Source organism: Drosophila ananassae, chromosome 3L (genome assembly GCF_017639315.1).
Source record: "Drosophila ananassae strain 14024-0371.13 chromosome 3L, ASM1763931v2, whole genome shotgun sequence".
In the NCBI taxonomy this organism is placed as follows: Eukaryota; Metazoa; Arthropoda; class Insecta; order Diptera; family Drosophilidae; genus Drosophila; species Drosophila ananassae.
In genome coordinates this window covers 12594240-12611034 of record NC_057929.1, presented here as the reverse complement: position 1 = coordinate 12611034, position 16795 = coordinate 12594240, and the positions used below count along the sequence as shown (strand labels likewise).

General features: G+C 48.6%; 3 protein-coding genes and 1 long non-coding RNA gene across 13 annotated transcripts; 2 read left to right on the top strand and 2 right to left on the bottom strand.

Annotated features, from left to right (window-relative positions):
* Positions 1 to 191: 191 nt before the first annotated feature.
* LOC6494365 lies at positions 192 to 2824 on the top strand. The gene is made up of 5 exons (XM_001960418.4): positions 192 to 414; positions 777 to 890; positions 954 to 1570; positions 1635 to 1845; positions 1913 to 2824. The coding sequence occupies exons 1-5, from the start codon at positions 243 to 245 to the stop codon at positions 2428 to 2430; spliced, it is 1632 nt and encodes a 543-aa protein (XP_001960454.1). The 5' UTR covers positions 192 to 242; the 3' UTR covers positions 2431 to 2824.
* LOC6496208 (glycerol-3-phosphate dehydrogenase, mitochondrial) lies at positions 2441 to 6605 on the bottom strand. 3 transcript variants are annotated; one of them, XM_014908185.3, is made up of 8 exons: positions 6446 to 6605; positions 5196 to 5350; positions 4976 to 5132; positions 4803 to 4912; positions 4619 to 4731; positions 3698 to 4557; positions 2936 to 3639; positions 2441 to 2720 (listed from the first exon to the last, which is right to left on the bottom strand). In XM_014908185.3, the coding sequence occupies exons 2-8, from the start codon at positions 5295 to 5297 to the stop codon at positions 2586 to 2588; spliced, it is 2181 nt and encodes a 726-aa protein (XP_014763671.1). In that variant the 5' UTR covers positions 5298 to 5350; positions 6446 to 6605; the 3' UTR covers positions 2441 to 2585. The 3 variants fall into 3 exon arrangements, with proteins under 3 accessions (XP_014763671.1, XP_032306686.1, XP_001960453.1); XM_032450795.2 differs by lacking the exon at positions 6446 to 6605 and adding an exon at positions 6163 to 6311; XM_001960417.3 differs by lacking the exon at positions 6446 to 6605 and adding an exon at positions 6075 to 6184.
* LOC26514629 lies at positions 5357 to 9797 on the top strand. 8 transcript variants are annotated; one of them, XR_004309901.2, is made up of 6 exons: positions 5357 to 5536; positions 6917 to 7121; positions 7201 to 7426; positions 8751 to 9028; positions 9084 to 9337; positions 9401 to 9797. It is a non-coding gene; the product is annotated as an uncharacterized LOC26514629 (long non-coding RNA). The 8 variants fall into 8 exon arrangements; XR_004309905.2 differs by lacking the exon at positions 5357 to 5536 and having other exon boundaries at positions 6907 to 7121; positions 9077 to 9337; XR_004309900.2 differs by lacking the exon at positions 5357 to 5536 and having other exon boundaries at positions 6911 to 7121.
* A 514-nt stretch (positions 9798 to 10311) lies between these two features.
* On the bottom strand, positions 10312 to 15077 carry LOC6496207 (telomere-associated protein RIF1). Its single transcript, XM_001960416.4, has 4 exons — positions 14821 to 15077; positions 12309 to 14763; positions 11991 to 12253; positions 10312 to 11914 (listed from the first exon to the last, which is right to left on the bottom strand). Exons 1-4 carry the CDS (start codon positions 14920 to 14922, stop codon positions 10484 to 10486), a joined length of 4251 nt encoding a protein of 1416 aa, XP_001960452.1. The 5' UTR covers positions 14923 to 15077; the 3' UTR covers positions 10312 to 10483.
* Between the last annotated feature and the right edge of the window lie 1718 nt (positions 15078 to 16795).

Sequence of the window (16795 nt, the reverse complement as noted above, 5' to 3'; positions counted from 1 at the left end):
TCTGAGTTTGGATCACCCAAACCATCTACATCCATCGAATGATAATTATTCTTCGTTATTAATTTATCAGCACTTTCTTCAAACTGTAAAAAGCCGTATTTTTTAGCGAATCTAATGCGAGTAACCCCTAAAAAGAGTGCGAGTATCTGAGACGGAGAGCGATCCGTAGGTTTCGTTTTCAACAGCGAAAAACTGATTGTTCAGATAGTGTTTGACTGCAGAGGAACGTGGATCAGCTGGCAATGGCGAAGAATCTTGAAGCGAACCTGATCGAAGTGAACGGGAAGTTCATCAACTTCGACCAGCACCGGGAGGAGTACACCCAGCACTACGACGCCCTGAGGAAGGAACTGTATACCCAATTACGCAGCAACAAGGTGCTGGACAAGCTCCTGAAGGGGCACACGCTTGGAGGTACGTACGCTTTCGACAGCTGCAACACTTCAAGTATTTGGAATAACTTACAAAACCAGACCCTCGTGTTGTTTTAGCAAGCATACATAGTTTTCAATATGGGCGATAAGCCACGTACATACATATATTCTATTGATCTCCGCAAAAACGAAGATTCAGCAAAGTTCTCGTTCTAGTACACTTGAAATTCTGCACCGTAATGTGCGGCTTATGTCCAGAAAGAAAAGACTCTTACAGTGACATTTTCCTGATAAAGTAGCGGTGTAATATAATGAATTCGCAAATCCAGGGCTTACCACCCAAAGAAGGCCAATTAGGCTAAATCAATTAGGCTAATCTCCAGATTATTACATCCGTTGCAGGCAGCTATGGGGACAACCTGAAGGTGGCAATGCCCAACGAGTTCGACTTGGTCATTCACCTGGTGTTTCCCGAAAATGATAAGATTATCGTCAAAGCCGATCCTCGAAAACCAGGTGAGAAGGAGTGCACATAGAGTAAAATCTGGGAAAATAATTTCAAAACTATTCTCCTTGAAGGCAACGTTACCCTTGACATGACTAAGGTAATGGAAGTCATCGGGAAGCAAGAGCATAACAAACTAGTTTTCGAACAACTCCAGAAAATGGTCAACAGAAACCAGTTGCTTTGCGAGGACAAATTGCAGAGCTGGCTCCAGGGAGTAATGACTCAGGCACTTGCCAAGATGGGCAAACAGATTAAAGTGGGCTCGGTGGTATCGCCCCTGAGCTACAAAAAATCGGGCCCCGCCCACACGATCGACGTGAAAGGACGATACGAGTACTCTGTCGACTTCGTGCCGGCCATTCGGCTGAAGGCAGACCAGTGCGTTCTGGGGCCGCAGCAGAGGCGACACTTTGGAACAACGCCGCATTGGGACGCCATTCCCAAGCCCATGAAGCCGCCGCTGCCGGAGAACATATCCTTCCGCGCCTCCTACTACGATGCGGAGAAGGGTCTTCTCCAGGGGAAGAACAACTTAAAGAACTCCATACGGTTGATGAAGAGGCTTCGGGACAAGAAGAACAACATGACCAACTTGAAGAGCTACTACATAAAAACTTTGTTTTTGTGGGAAGTAACCAAGCAGGACCCCAAGTACTGGCAGAAGCCCATGACTGAGATCGTCATAGAGGTGAGGATAAAAACTATGTCGAGTTTTCGAAAAGAAAGCTGACCTGGCCCTGACCAACTTTCAGATGCTCGACCGGCTGGGCAACACCCTCCGGTTGACCTCTTCCAAGGGCAAGCTGCTTTTCTTTTGGGACCCCAAGCTGGACATGTTCGCGGACCTCACAGCCAACCAGCGCCAGGCCATGTTCAATTGCGTGTCTAAGACTCAGTATATCTTTAGGCGCGGCGATGGAAACCTCACGGAGGACATAGTGAAAAGGGTTCAGACTTATTTTAGTATGAAATCCAAACTTCAGTTTCAAACGTGCATTTTCTTTCATCAAGGCATTCTTTTTCACTTTAGATACTCCCATAACCAGAGGAATTGAGAACATCCCCGATAATTCGCAGTGCTTACAAGCAGTGGCCGCAGAGGAGGACAGCAAGGCTAAGGCGCCAACTCCAAAACCAGGCACCCAAGTGGCAAGTTCTGGCAACGGTGCAAAGCCAAAGGATCCCCCGACGATTTCACCCAAAGCTAAACAGAACAATGCGCTGCCAAACCAGAATACTGCAAAGGCAGCTCAGCCAAACCAAAGAAATCCAAATGGGAATGCCCAGAAAGCAGCTCCTGCTCAACCCAAGGAGCAGGCGGAAAAGCAACCCAAACTGCCAATCAAACCAAATCCAAAACCGAGCGCTCAGAAGGTTCCTGTCCCTGTTCAGCCGAACCAGTCTAAGCCAAATCCTCCAATAAAAGCCGAGAGTGGTGCCCAACCAGATGCCAAAAATCAAAATCCCTCCCAACGTCCGGGTACTAAGCCACAACTCGAACCAGCTGTAGAAGGAAAGAATGGGGAATCAAGTTGCTCCATTAATTAAAGGGGTGTTCTATGAGTTTAAAGATTTTTTTTAACAGCAAAATGAAAATAAGTTTGATCTTAACCGTTTCGATCTTAAGCCTAATCCTCGCCTTGTGGCCGGTGATGTGGTGTCGTCGTGGTCGTTGTTAAGTCGCTCGTCCTCTTCCTTTTTCCTTACAAACCGCCTCCGGAGCGGTCCACACTGATCTTCTGCTTCAGGTTGGCCGCCTCGTGCTTCTGCTCCTCCAGCTCGGCCATCCGCGCGAATCGGGAGTAGGCCACGTCGCCCGTTTTGATGGCGGACATCATCTGTAATTGGTTTCAGTGTGGGTATCAAATGTGTTATAAAGATTACCATTGTCTGCTAACTGTTTCTTAATGCCTAACAAATATATGTACTAAGTGTGCCGGAACAGTAACTCTTTTATTGTCAGCGATTGTGACAGCCACTTGTTTATGGCCTTCTTCACATTTCTGAGAAATCGGAATGAACTATTCCAGCGAATAATGCATATGTAACCCACCTGGAGGTACTCGTCGAGCTCCACCTGACCGTTCATGTTGGTGTCGATCTCGCGCAGAATATCATGCAGCTGTTCGCCGGACACGTCGCCGTCTCCGAAATTCTTGAGCGCCCGCCGGATGTCGTTAATAGAGACATAGCCCTTCTTGTCCTTGTCGATCAACTGGAAGCGCTTGATGTAGGTCTGAATCTCCTCCTTGGAGAGCTTGATGGGTATGCGCTCCTTGGAAGTGCGGTTGACCGAGTGGCCCATTTCGTTGGCCAGGAACTCGGTGGCTGCCTTGATCTGACGCTCCTTTTCATCCTTCGACCAGTTCAGCTCCTCACCCATGATGTCCACGATGACAGGCAGTGCCTCCTGGGCAGCTTGGACGTTGAGGAACGCTAGGCGCAGGCGGCGGGCAATCATGTCCACGGCGGTGCAGGCGTACTCGCGCACTCCGTAACGGATTTCGGCGTCGATGTAGGGGAACTCGGGGTGGATGCGGTTGCCGATGATGGGCCAGCGCTTGCCAGTCAGGGAGGCCATCTTCGACACGGCGAAGGCGCGGTCGCCGTACGATTTGGCCAGGTGCTGAGCCACCTCGCACTCGAGCCCGAAGTCCTGCACAAGGCGAATGTACATGGTGGGAGTCCAGCCCTGTCCGCCCTCAATCTTCAGGTAGGAGGTTACGGCCTCCGCGCGCTCCGGTTTGAGATTACAGGCTGGGAACAACAAATTAATTGTAGTTTTTCTGGGGCATCTTAAGGATCAGTAACTCACCCTTAATGGCAGCGTCGATGGTGTGCTCGGCCATCGCGCGGTAGGTAGTCCACTTGCCGCCCGCAATGGTCACGAGGTTGGAGGGGCTCACGTGGACAATGTGGTTGCGGGCCAGGGACTGGGTGTCATCTTTGTTGGGGTCCGAGACCAGGGGGCGAATGCCGCTCCAGGCGGAGAGTACGTCGCCACGGCGCACCTCCACATCGGCATTGAGATAGTTCTTGATTTCGTTAAGGATGAACTGGATCTCGTCCTCGGTGGGGGTGGGCGAGTGGGTAATCTCGCAGGGCAGATCCGTGGTGCCGGCGATCGTCTGCCGCTGCCAGGGCAAGAAGAAGATGACGCGGCCGTCGGAAGTCGAGGGATCCAGCAGACCCATCTGGTCAGGGCTGTAGTAGCCTGGCAGTACGATGTGCACTCCCGAGCTGGGGGAGCAGATGGTCTTCACCGTGGGGTTGTCCATCTTGCGGATGCTATCCGTGAACGGGCCGGCGGCATTCACGATGCACTTGGCCTTCACAATGAACTCCTTGCCGGAGATATGATCCTTGACCTTGGCTCCGCATAGCACCTGCTTGCCAGTGCCGTCATCCTTCTTGAGCAGCTCCTTCACCTCGACGTGGTTGCACACGGTAGCGCCGTGGCGCGCCGCGGTCAACGCCACCGCCAGGCACATCCTAGCGTCGTCCTGCTGGCCGTCGTAGTACACAATGGCGCCGCACAGCTTATCCTTTTTGAGCATGGGGAACAGTTCCAGGGCGTCCTTCTTTGAGAGGTAGTAGGAGCTCTTCACGTTGCGGTCACCGGCCACCAGATCGTAGCACTTGATGCCTACCCAGTAGTAGGGCACCTGCCACCACCTAGAGGATGAAACGGGGGTTAGTTATACGCCTCACTGGAACGAGGATTAGCTCAAATTACGTGTAAACTGGCAGCATGATGGGCAACGGGTGGGTCAGGTGGGGCGCCGACTCCAGCATGGTGGCGCGCTCCTGAAGAGCCTCCTTCACCATGCGGTACTGCTCAAAGTCTAGCTGATGGATGATACATGAGAATTAGCTATCTACTGTACCCCTAGCCGAAGGTTTGCGAAAAAGATACTTACGCCGAGAATGGCCTTCTGCAGGTAGCGGACTCCGCCATGGATGAGCTTGGTGGACCGTGAGGACGTGCCGCTGGCGAAGTCATCCAGCTCCACCAGGGCTGTCTTGAGGCCTGTTTTGATTAAATTTTTATGGGTTTAGTCAGAGCAGTTTGTGACGCACTTTGCCGACTCACCTCTGGTGACCGAATCGAGGGCACAGCCCGCTCCGGTGGCTCCTCCGCCGATGATCAGCACATCGAACTCCTCGCCACTCATCAGGGACTTTATCTGGTCAGCCCTGGGGGGCAAGGTGCGCTTCCTCTTTGGCGGACGCTGCACAGCATTGTTCACCTTCGGAGAAGAGCATTCAGGTGAGAAGAGGGCAGGAGTAGCTTAGATGTTAAGAATACCCACCACATGGGGCGAGTTCCAGCGGTCCAAGGTATAGGACGCCAGAACGGAGCCCACGCAGGCGCTGGCGGCTGTGACGCCGAACTTGAACATTCGCGAGGTCATCTCGGGGATCTCACTCTCACGAAACTATCGAAACAATCGAGTGTTTGTTAAAGCTGAAAGGGGATTCAGGAAATCCGATTAAAGTGGGCGGCAAAGTAGTACCCCGAGTGGGCTTGGCGTAATATTTTAAATCTAAGCTTCATAAATTCTAGTTTTCCGACTCGCGTTCACACAGCAACATAAAAGGTTCACGATTAAGGAAAAAACGTTTAATTTAGAAAAAGGATGGACAAATATTGGTTTGTGCATTCTATTTATAAATACTTTCCAAAGCCAACACGATCTGAATGTGAATTTAGAATTTGTTGTATTTCTGTGCAGATTATTTTGGGTCATTGGAATTGTATCTTTTAAATGGGGTTTCCTGTGTCAAACCTATTATTTAGTCCTAAACCTTAGTTATTTAGTCACTTTTTCGAAACACACCAGTTACTTCTAGGGCACTCCCCAACGGGAAGCTTCAACTAAACTGGTTTTACATGCAGAACGTCTGTATGTGATTGTTTGTCATTTGATGATATCACAAATGGAATAAAACAGCGAATGAAACAAAATTCGTGAGGTATCCAATGCGATTAGAGAGAATTTATTGTATTCCAAATATGTTGGGGCCTCTCGCCCGCTCTGGCCTTCTCAGCTGTTCGAACTTCGAAGCTTTGGCCAAAGCTCTTTGCAAAACTGTTCGCTCTCCTCTCGGCGTTGGAAGTGTGTTCTATTCCATTCCAACCCAGTCCGCATCGCATCTGAAGTATCTGAATCTGTGCGCTAAATCAATACCTTTTTGGAATGCTTCTTTTCGAGTCGGAGCTCGGTTATGGGGACGCACTTCCGGCGATGTAGGCAGGATACTTTACGGTGTGTTTACCTTTTGGCTTCCAGGCCGCGAGAGTTTTGGCAACAGACTGAAGCCAAAGCCGAAACCCAAACCGAATCCGAATCCGAATCCGAATCCGTATCCGAAACAGAAGCAGAACCCGAGAAACTCACGAAATTCCGACGACGGAGAATGCGAACGGAACGTTCTTGGCGGACGTAAAATAGCATGTGAAAATGATTACATCAGAGTTTGAGTCACTTTTCCGCGACCGCTGCTGCTTTCAGCGCTGCTGCTCCGCACTGGGCCAAGGCGAATCGGTTATTGAGCTCACCTAGTGACTAGCGGGTGCTCTGGACTGCCGAGTAGTCCGATATTCCTGGAACTGGGAACTGGGGAGCTGGAAGCGATTCTCTGCCTTGTCGCCTGCCGGTTCGTCGTCCGCTTGATTTGCCAGTCGCCGTCGCTCTGCCGCCGACCAAAAGTGCACCTTTGCAGCTTTTCCGCTCGGCAAAACTTTCTCGGTGCACAGCAGTACTGCAGCTCGGGGCTCGTTCTCGTCAAAATCAGCTGTTGGGCCACGCCCCCATCCCCTCTCGCCAGCTAATTAGCTAATTTCCCACTTTTCGCTCTGAGCTACGAGGTATTCAACAGATACGCTTGGGAGTCTGCGATTCGCGGCATATTTTGTCTAAGGCTTAGGGATTTTCTTCACGTGTCCTTTCGTAGTTTATGTTCATTTAACTTATAATTATTTATTTTTTAACTTATTATTTTTTTCTGTTTGTGTATTACATTCTTTTAGAGCGCTTTTAACGATTCTCAGGATGATGTTCCGGAATAACTTGAATAACCAGTCTATAGGGTCTGCAGATTTTCCGCCACACCAAATTGTTTTTCGCGCGATTCGGCCAACCCACCTATATGTACATATATGTAGGTATCTGCATGTATGTAGAAACCGCTCTCGATTTTTGGCACCTGCGAGATGCGCGCCCACGTTGTGTGCGGTACGTATTTATTCTGTAACTGTCGGCGAACGGGCCGCGTATCTGATATTTTTATTATTCTGCGCTCTTCGCCCGCCAGATTATTCAATTATGTGTGTGCTGATATAGAAGCGGAACGACGGGGAGCAACCCTCGCCACCACAAGGCTAATGCTCTTCCGTGAATTTCCACGCAATCAGCTATTGGACTCGATCCATTAGCGGCTTGCAGATAAGGGTACTGATTTCACAAGTGCTTTACGCATTTCAACGGACCCGGATCGCCTTTATGAATGAATCACATCGGCGAATGTCCAAGAAGTCCAAGTAAGTGTCTTCCACCCGCTCCCCGACCAGCCGGCGTCCCAGCCGGCGAGACGAGACAGCTCCCAGACGGAGACCAATTAAGTACGGGCGTACAGATACCATACGTCATCGCACACGAGATCTGGTAGGTTAGGTAGGTCAGTTTTCACTTGCGCAATTTGGGGCAGAACTTTCCACCGGCAGTCGGCTATCGGCTATTTATACGCCGCAGCGGAACAGACCTACAAACGACCTTGGCATTCTCAAAATGTGGTGTCTGGGCTAATTGTGCCGAAAGCGCAGTTATCACGCCGTCTGTAACTGATACAAGTGTATCCAAGGGATTGTCCGGCTGTGGTAGAAGCACGCAACTGCGGCGTGCAGAGTGCTCCGCCCACGCCGGAATGCCATTTACTCAAGTGTTCGAAAGACGTCGCCGGAGATGGAGACGGAGATTGGGGCGGCGAGGCGAAGAAACAAGCTACATAATGGTATGGGTGCGTCGAAAGCTCGTCTAATGTACACACGGATCTCTATCTGCCGACGTTACTGTTTGCTAGCACGTGAACATTATCAGCGGACTCTCCGCCGACCGGCGGGAGGAGGTTTGACTTTGTCGCGACCAGATAGGGTTGGGCAGGCACTACTGGAGGTGCCTATGTACACATTATCTGTGTAGCCACCGGCATGCCCTCCAATGAAGGTGGAACAACTTGACCCCCAAATGTACACGTAAAAATATAACTCATGTGGAGCATGTGAACTTGCCAATACGCTTGGCACGGTGGTGAATTATACCTCAAGTGGTCATCGTGGATTATACCATCACATGTAATCTTCTATTGGTAGGTGGCATGCCTCAAAAGTCTTTCTTCAAAAGTGAAAAGTCAACCTATTTTGGGGTGAACACGAAAAGTTCTTTCGGCCGGTGGACGACGTCACGGGTAGCCACGGGGGTGGCGCCTGAGGACTCTAGCCGTGAATCTGCTTGGAAGCTATCTATCGGAAAATTTCAGTAAATGCTATCTGAAATCATTGGAAAGTATATCTTTTTTCCCTATTACCAAACATTGCCACAAAAAGTGACATTTAAATTCAAACATTAAAGTTCTTCGGTAACGGGTGGTTTAGTATTTTTTCGCGGTATAAATCGGTGGTGTGCAACACTGCTACAAAAATATCGATAGTTAACAATAATTGATAACTTCTTATTGTACCCGTGTACCATCATTATTGTTAGAGAAGACAAACAAAAAAATACCGAAACAACTAGCTAATATATCGATAGATTAAAAGTTAACGTTTATCGATATATTATCATTTAAAAATACCGTCTTTATTTTAGGGATGGCGCCATGAAATATCGAAACTAGTCAACGTTATATCGATAGATTATAAGATATTTTTTTCGATATATTTAACGTGTCATCTTTGTTTCTATAGATGATATTATAAAATATCGAAACTAGTTAACATTATATCGATAGGTTACAATTTTCAACAGTGTCACCCATATTTTTTATTTGAAGAAATGTACAAAACAAATTTTGGCAATAATACACATTGAAGGAGGAACACTTCCATGGATGGATATCGGTCGGCAGGTTGAACCCACTACATGAGGTAAGAAGATAAAAGGTTTTATGCTCTAATCTAATTTGTATATTTGAGTTGCTAGACAGGATACCACACACCCTGTGCAAGATGCAAGTTCCCTTAACGTTCTGTGCGCCTGGTACACATTGCATATAAAGGCAATAAGGAAAACTGGAACTAATACCAAATGCTTCACGGTCTAGGACCATCGACAACGCCATTTCCAGATGAAAGTGGGCTATGATCCTTAAGAAAACACCCATCATAACGGCTTACTCTGTTCTTGAACACACCACTATTATATGACCTGTGGAGCCCAGCACCAGCTGTAAATTCGTAAGAAAAATCAACCTGCTAAAGATTTAGCATGATAAATATAACTTTACTTTTTTTTCTTAGAACTCCTCACCAGACTGGAGGCATTCTGAGTTCAATACTATATGCATTCAGGAACTGTTTCTACTAGCGTACGGTTTCTCAATCAGACCGGGAAAACCAGTAGAAGCAATAGGTCTCCCGGCTACGCCATTTCCAAGTGGAAACGGACGGTTGCTAGTGCATGTGCTTGATGCAGCACTTTCATGCGTGGACCATTCTCCGAGCCGAAAAGATTGACTTGATTCAACAGCAGTTAATGGACTGCAGCCTCACCGACAACATGACCGCAGCCCCGGATGACTGCATCCAAATTTTAATCTGGAATTTTTAAGTTTTTAATTTTTTTTTTATAGTTCTTGTAACATTTAAATTCATTAAAATGTAAATAGTCGCAACTACTTTGATCTCTCAATTCAGTCATTATCTCCAAATCATCAAATTTTGAAAATTTATTGTTGCCTCCTGCTTGCCTGTTTTATAATTCGCAAGCAGTTCTGGCTGGAAAAAGTATAAATAGAGGGCTGCTGCGCGAGAATTATTTTTCGAATGACCGATTATCTCGGCCATTTACCGCCCGATTTCGATGAGTGATGTCTTAAACGATTCATTGGAGCTAATATAAGCGATTGATGCAAAAAAATTTGCGAAAATTTTTGTTAGGAAATTCCAAAATTTTTTTGCATCAATCGCTTAATAAGGCTTCCCTGAATCGTTTAAGACATCACTCGTTAAAATCGGACGGTAAATGGCCGAGATAATCTGTCATTCGAAGAAAAACTTTCGTGCAGCAGCCCTCTCTTTATACTTTTTCCAGCCAGAACTGCTTGCGAATTATAAGAGGCAGGCTTGGAGAGGGAGCAAGCAGTGTGTTTTATTTTCACCTGCAACAGGAAAATAGTAGTCTTGAAGGTTAAATAAAACCAAACATGGCATTTTTATATAATTTTTTTATATTATTTAAAAATGGTACCGAAAAGTGGTAATCCAACGGGCATGAAATAAAGTTGCTTGACCTTAATACTTAAAACTTAAATTAAATAACTTTGAACTTAAACATTACATCGTCGATGGCCAGTAAAATGTCATATCGGTGGCTGTTTAACATTACAGGTTGGACGAAGAGTCGGCCGCGGTTTCGGCCACGTTGTCGATGGTACCTATTACAGAGCCAATGCCGCCGGGTTTGGATGTGGAGACGGAAATGGATATTGGCAGAGGTTTTGAGGCGCTGTTCCGGTCGCGGCGTGTGCGCATCAGGAGATCGATGAGGTCGAGCAGCTGGTCGTCACCGGGGCTGCACTGCGTCAGCAACTGTTGGACGAAAGTCATTCTCTCAGCCCCGGAGCGCGGCCCGCCGCTGTTGAGGATCTCGGGTACCTGAGCCAGTAGCCCGCTGCGGCAGCTGTTGCTGATCTTTGACTTGGCACAGACATATTCCAGGACGGAGTTGGGATTGAGCCGGTCGCACACCACCGACGAAAGGTTCTCGCGAACCGCATGGTCTAGGAAGTCCTTGGAGTGATTTTCAGATAGCGTCTCCAGAACATTGGTCTTAAGCTTGTCGTTGGTGCTCATTTGGCCGGACAGAAACTTTGCCAAAGTCCCGGCACTTTTCAGTTGGCCCCTGTCAAAGTAGCGCTGCAGCACCGTCTCCAGGGGCTGTTGATCCACCACCAAATCGAGGGCGGCATCCGCATCCAAAATTGCCCCATCCTGAAGAGCTGGTTCCGCTGCCGATTCCACCTCGTGATTCTTTACTGTGCCATCGAGATTATTACCAGCAGTTGTTTCGTTCCACTTCAAGCTGGTAAAGGCGTCTTCGTCTCCAGGAGCTTCAGCCGACGACTTGTCTAGCGTTTTGTCAGTCGTGGCCGTCCTGGCGGTCTGTTCGCTGGCAAAGCGCTCTATCTCGATGATGCTGTCCAGGCGTCCCCGCCGCCTCAGCGCCTGCCGCATTTCAGTTGTCTGGGCCACCTTGTCCATCAGCAGGCAACGCTTCGTCTTGAGACCACTGCTACTCATACTGCCACTACGTGTCTCATCCACATCCCTTAGGTACTCCTTGGTCACGGACACGGGTGGATCGTGGAAGCTGACCCGTTTGCGTTTCAAAGCCGGTGAATCCAGGGTGGCATCGTCAAGGCTTTCGCAGCGCAGTTTTCTCTTAAGGATGCTCACCGAGGGGCTGGCCGAGGGCGATGGGAGTCGCTTGGAGAACACCAGAAGATCCTTCGAGGGCGGTGCTTGTATCGGCGTTGATGTGTGCTCTGTTCCCGTTAACTCGTTTAGCTCACTGGTGGGCGTAGACACTTGTTCGGCGCGATCGAGGATGCGAGCGGGAGTCACCTGGTGTATGGAGGAGCGCGATGCACTGCTTGCGATGGAGGCGTATGGGGAGCCCGAGACACCGTCCAGTTTCTTGTTGCGTATCATGTTAATGAGCTGGGCACCACGTCCTGTCAGGTGCCCAGTGGGCTTTGGCCGAATGGTAGGACTCGAAGAGTTATTGGTCTGCTTGCGGTCAGGTGGGGAATTCTGGAACAAAACCGAGAGGTTTGAGGTACCACTCAGAATTAGAATAAAAGCATAGTTAATAGAAGATTTTTCTTACCAAGTTGCACAATCGCGTGGTGGGCTTTTTGGGCGATGTTTCAGCGGCAGGCTGGACAGGCGCAAGGGCTTCAGTATTGCTCCCGGCCATTTGGGTGGATGGTGCCATTTCCACAACGACCAAATCCGGCGGTGTTAACTGGATTTCGGGTGCTTTTTTAGTTTCCTCAGTGGGCTCAGGAGTGGGCGAGTCTTCTGGGAAAAGGTCCTCGCTTTGGTGCAAAGTGGTGGTTGATTTCGGCGCCTTCGACTGCTTGCCGGCAGCTGCAAAAAAGTATTGTGTGAGGGTTCTGAAACCACCTGTTACCGATCTGCTTACCTGCTGCTGTAGGTTGAGGCGTTGATTGCGGCGGCGGCATCTTCTTCGGAGATCTCTGCTGACGCTGCTCTGATTCTTTCTGGGCTGCTTGCTCCACTTCCTTCTGAGCTGCCCTTTTGCGCGTCTGACGCACGGGCGTCACTTCAGCTTTGGTAGTGGCTTCCCCATCCGCTTGGGCACGGGTTTTGCGTCCCGAAGTCTTTCTACTGGGAGTGGTGGTCGCAGTAGCAGCTTGATCCTTGTCCGACTCTCCGCTCTCAGGCTTTTCTTCGCTTTCGTCTTTGCCGGTCAGAGCCAGTTCGCCCTGCTTACTCTTTGCAATAACTACCTTTTTGGGGGTCCAGGGCTTGAGGGATGCCGAATCCTGCGATTGACTCATATCATTGTACAGAGCGGGTATATCCGACTTTTCGGCAAAGCGCTCTTTTTGCCGATCGGTAAGCTTTTCCGGGTTCAGGCTCCACACGGATGGAATGATCACAAAAAGATCGTCGCCCTTAAAAAGATCCTTCAGCTGGTTGGCCATGGTCTTCATAGGAAGCTTCCGGAACTTCTCCTGGATGGCCCGCTTCCAGTCCTCCAGAAAACCGCCTTCGCATTTTAGCTTCGTCCAGCATTGGATACCACCCGATAGAGTGGGTTTTAAGCTGTCAAAAACCACCATAAGTTCGTTCTGGCGCAGCTCCTGCACCAGGTTGCGAAGAGTATTCAAGCAGCCCTCCAGCATCTGCTGGTTGGAGGAGTGCTGGAAAATGGTCTGGAGTAGCCCGAAAACATCCTTGTACAGGGGTGCCTCCTTACAGAGGCCCATCTTTAGAGCATTGGCCACGTAAGCGTCGAACATCTCTGCGAATAGCGGTTCGTCCTTGCTTTTGAGAAGTTCCTCCAATGAACTCTTGAGATCGCCCAAAAATTTTCTTCTCTCAGGGGCATTTTGTCCGGCGTTTAAAAGATGCTTCCAATGCTCGCAGAAGGCCGAGTCGAATGCGTTGCTCGAGCGCCTTCCGGCAAAGGCGGCGAGAGTCTGTAGCGGCCACAGCAGCCAAGAGTCCAGTAGCGTGGCATTGTGGGGCAGTCGGTACTCTAGCCCGTTTCCACGCAAATAATTTCCCAGGGCTTGGGAAACTTGGCGCCAAACTAGCAGCTTAACGGCGAAGCCTTCGAAGTCTTCTTCGTCGTTGGCCTGCATCAGATGCTCCGCAAATGATCCCAGCAAGCGGAACTCGTTCTGGTTTCCAGCTTCCAGGGCGAATATGCTGGCTGTGCTCCTCTGTAGAATAACTGCCGGAACTTCAGTCTTTGCCTTGAGTATCAGCTTGAGGAAGGCTTCCAAAACATCAAGCAGGTCACTGGCAGAAACGCGCTCCATGGCCAAGTTCTCGGTGGCTATTGTGTTAAAAAGGGCACGTGCTACTCGGCCTCCAGAAGCATCCGGAGAAAGCAGTATCTTCTCAATCTCCCCACAGCAGGCCACGGTGAAGGGCGCGACAGCGAGCCGGAACATAGCCAGGCAGAGGTTGCGCACCAATAACTGGAGAAGCAGCTGCTCCGCCTCAGTCGCATCGTGCTGGGTCAGTAGTTTCATTCCGGCAACCCCAGCGGCCAAAAGTGGCCGCCAATGCTGTTGGAGCACGTCGGCGGTCATTAGCGGAGAAGGTTGAGGCAGGCCCTCCAGACGAAGCTCTCGAAGAAGTCTCTGCAAAGGCTCACTAGCTTCTACGCCCCACAGGGACACCAAGCAGGGAAGAGCCAGTTCCCGCGCAGTTTGATAGCTATGGGCTAGGCCAGTTGGAAGGTTCTTATGCCCGCCTCCGAACACGAAGGCCAGAAAGTGTTCTACGGCACTGTCAAAGGATTTCGGTAGTTCCGCGTCCAGGCAGGTGAGCAAGTACCACCACACCCGCAGCTTGATACCACTGACGTGCGAGGAGCGCGATTGCGAGGTGCGTAGCGGTATCAAGAGCAGCCGAAGTCTTTTGCCAGACGCCAACTCGTCGTAGGCGGCAAAGATTTTAATGAGCACCCGCCAGCAAAGGAAGGCCTCTGAACGGACGCCGTTGTCCGGGTTGCGGAAGCCCATCTCCACCACGGCCAGGAATTTATTGATGTAGACACAGCCTCGCAGCAACTCCTCGTCCATGATTTGAACCAGCAAAGTCCAAATCTTGTGCCAGTTCGAGTTCTTGGCGTCGCGCATTTCCCCTATGGACACAGTGTACTTATTGACGAACTCTGCTCGGATTTCAGGCCAGCACTTGGCTGTGTGAATAGCGGACACGTCGAGGGCCACCAGAGCCTCTGCCAAAGCGGCCACGGCGCAGTCCTGTATCTTTTTGTCGGCATCGAACATCAGTGGCAGAATATCGCCTAGCCAGAACTCCACCAACTCGTCGTCCGTGAAAGAGGTCGCTATCAGGCCGGAGCTCTTGCAGCTGCTAGCCAGTAGGTCAATCATCTGAAAAGAGGAAGGGGCAGTGAAATAGATGCACTTTCTGCTCGTTGGCCTACTTACGTTGCAATAGTGCTGACGGCGACCCGCGGATAAAACTTCTTTGGCGGAGAGCTGCACCGTGTGATAGGAGCACCCCGCGTCCGCCCCGAAGTCGACGTCCATTTGTTAATTGCTTTTTTTATTATATAGTGTCTGAATATTTACTAATTCCTCCGCGTGCGATTGTCTAAGTATTTTTTAAGCGCCGAAAATATGATGGTGAGGAAAAAAGCGCGCGAATCGTAGCATTTAGTGTTGAAAAATCTACAAATATATCGTTTGTGATATATCGATTAATGGTTAGAGATGCCAGATTTGTGAACTACCGTTAAAATTGGATTTTGTGGCCAGTCTGGCATCATTACTCTGAACGATGATTGGCAGCACTTGCGAGAATCCGTACTGAAGTTTTTAAACGCTAGTTTTAGCTTACTTATTTCAAATTTGAATTCAAATTTTGAAATATTCCATACATCGGGGATCATATTCGCGCATTTGGTTTTATAATAAAACCATAATAAACTTATTCCGAAAAAGTATTAGGTTAAGTTTTCGTTTCTACGAATACGTAATGCGGTTAATTTTAACCTAACCTGCGGTTAGCCTAAACCTCAATTTGAAACACTAATCTATAAAATATTTGTACATTTTTAATTATATAAACAAATATTATACACTTTTGATTACATAATTTTTGCGTGAGTTCATATATTAATAAACTCTTTCATTAAGGACGAAGGACTTACTGGGGTTCCGTTTGTGCACTTCCTAGAAGAGGAACACACGCAATCTTAAGGCGAGAAACAAAAATAGTAGACAGTAGGCCAGGGACAGGGCTAAAAGGAGTTGCTTGGAATTATGAAAAGGTTACAACAGTACTAGACTTCTATCAGCTATTTCAATGGCAAGTCTGGCGTCACCGTTTGCGTGGGAAAGGCAAACTGGTTTGCCAAGACTGGAAATACAATAAATTATGTGTGGTCACAAAGGACTGCAAGCAGGCAGGACAATGGAGAACAATTATAGATTGTGTAGCGAAACCTTTGAGTTAACGAATCGAAGAGAAACTGCACGAGTTCGCAGTAAGGGGTGCGGTGCCTGTGCCAAAGGATTGGGCATTATGCTGGCTGTTGGGTAATTCACGGTCACTCAGGTTGCAACTGACCAGGACCCAGCAGCTGCACTGAGGGCCCAGCACGATGGCGCTGTACGCCTTTTAGCTGGCCCTTGCCTGTGTTATGGAAAATATTAAGCGAATTTTGAAATCCTTTAATTCCGTTTCAAAACGGTATTTAGATCGTGAATGAGAGAAGTCGGAATGGAAGTGCGAAATCCTCTTTTGAGGCCTTAGATGAAAATTTGAATTCTGAATTGATTCAACAATAAATAATGATGAAAATTTGAACTCTGCATTGATTCAAGAGTAAATAATCAAGTAAACAATATTACTTACGTAATTACTGCCCCAAATTCAAACTACTACCCAAAATAGAACTCTATTTAGTCCTTTTTAGCGACAGACAGCTGCCAGGAAGTCAAATGACAAATTAACTGAAGGCGGAGTTCAAATCGAGGCTCTAAAACGGTCCTTGCACGTCCGCGTTTTACTCTCCTGGTAGTTTCTAGTTTTTTAAATAAAATTTCCCCCCTGATGTAAAAATGCAGTTCGAAGAGTAAGTGTGAAAGGGGAGCCCCAGAGAAACCCATCGAAGAGGTCCTGAAGATGTTGCCGAGAGAGGCTTCGAGTGCGTGTAGATTGTCCTTTTTTCAGGGAATTACGTTGTCAGCGGCACAGCAACACTTGGGCCTCAGGCATCGGACATGCGATGGGACACGACATATGTTGTATACGCGTATCCCCGCGACTGAAGTTGGGTTTAGGCCCACTCACTTTCATTTTGCGTTACAATTTTAAGCTTCGCCTTCGTGTTTTTGTTTGCCGGACATTCTTTGCTATTGACATCCTCCATCTTATCCTCCAGCGGATCGTCGCTAG

Bases quoted from the DNA above. Each gene is read 5' to 3' on its own strand.
- LOC6494365 (XM_001960418.4), top strand. From the start codon at position 243: ATGGCGAAGAATCTTGAAGCGAACCTGATCGAAGTGAACGGGAAGTTC. The intron at 891-953 runs GTGAGAAGGAGT...TTCTCCTTGAAG, and splicing joins AGCCGATCCTCGAAAACCAG to GCAACGTTACCCTTGACATG. The intron at 1,571-1,634 runs GTGAGGATAAAA...ACCAACTTTCAG, and splicing joins TGACTGAGATCGTCATAGAG to ATGCTCGACCGGCTGGGCAA.
- LOC6496208 (XM_014908185.3), bottom strand. From the start codon at position 5,297: ATGACCTCGCGAATGTTCAAGTTCGGCGTCACAGCCGCCAGCGCCTGC. The intron at 3,640-3,697 runs GTGAGTTACTGA...TGTTGTTCCCAG, and splicing joins CATCGACGCTGCCATTAAGG to CCTGTAATCTCAAACCGGAG. The intron at 2,721-2,935 runs GTGGGTTACATA...AACCAATTACAG, and splicing joins AGCTCGACGAGTACCTCCAG to ATGATGTCCGCCATCAAAAC.
- LOC6496207 (XM_001960416.4), bottom strand. From the start codon at position 14,922: ATGGACGTCGACTTCGGGGCGGACGCGGGGTGCTCCTATCACACGGTG. The intron at 14,764-14,820 runs GTAAGTAGGCCA...TCCTCTTTTCAG, and splicing joins GCCGTCAGCACTATTGCAAC to ATGATTGACCTACTGGCTAG. The intron at 12,254-12,308 runs GTAAGCAGATCG...ACTTTTTTGCAG, and splicing joins GCCTCAACCTACAGCAGCAG to CTGCCGGCAAGCAGTCGAAG.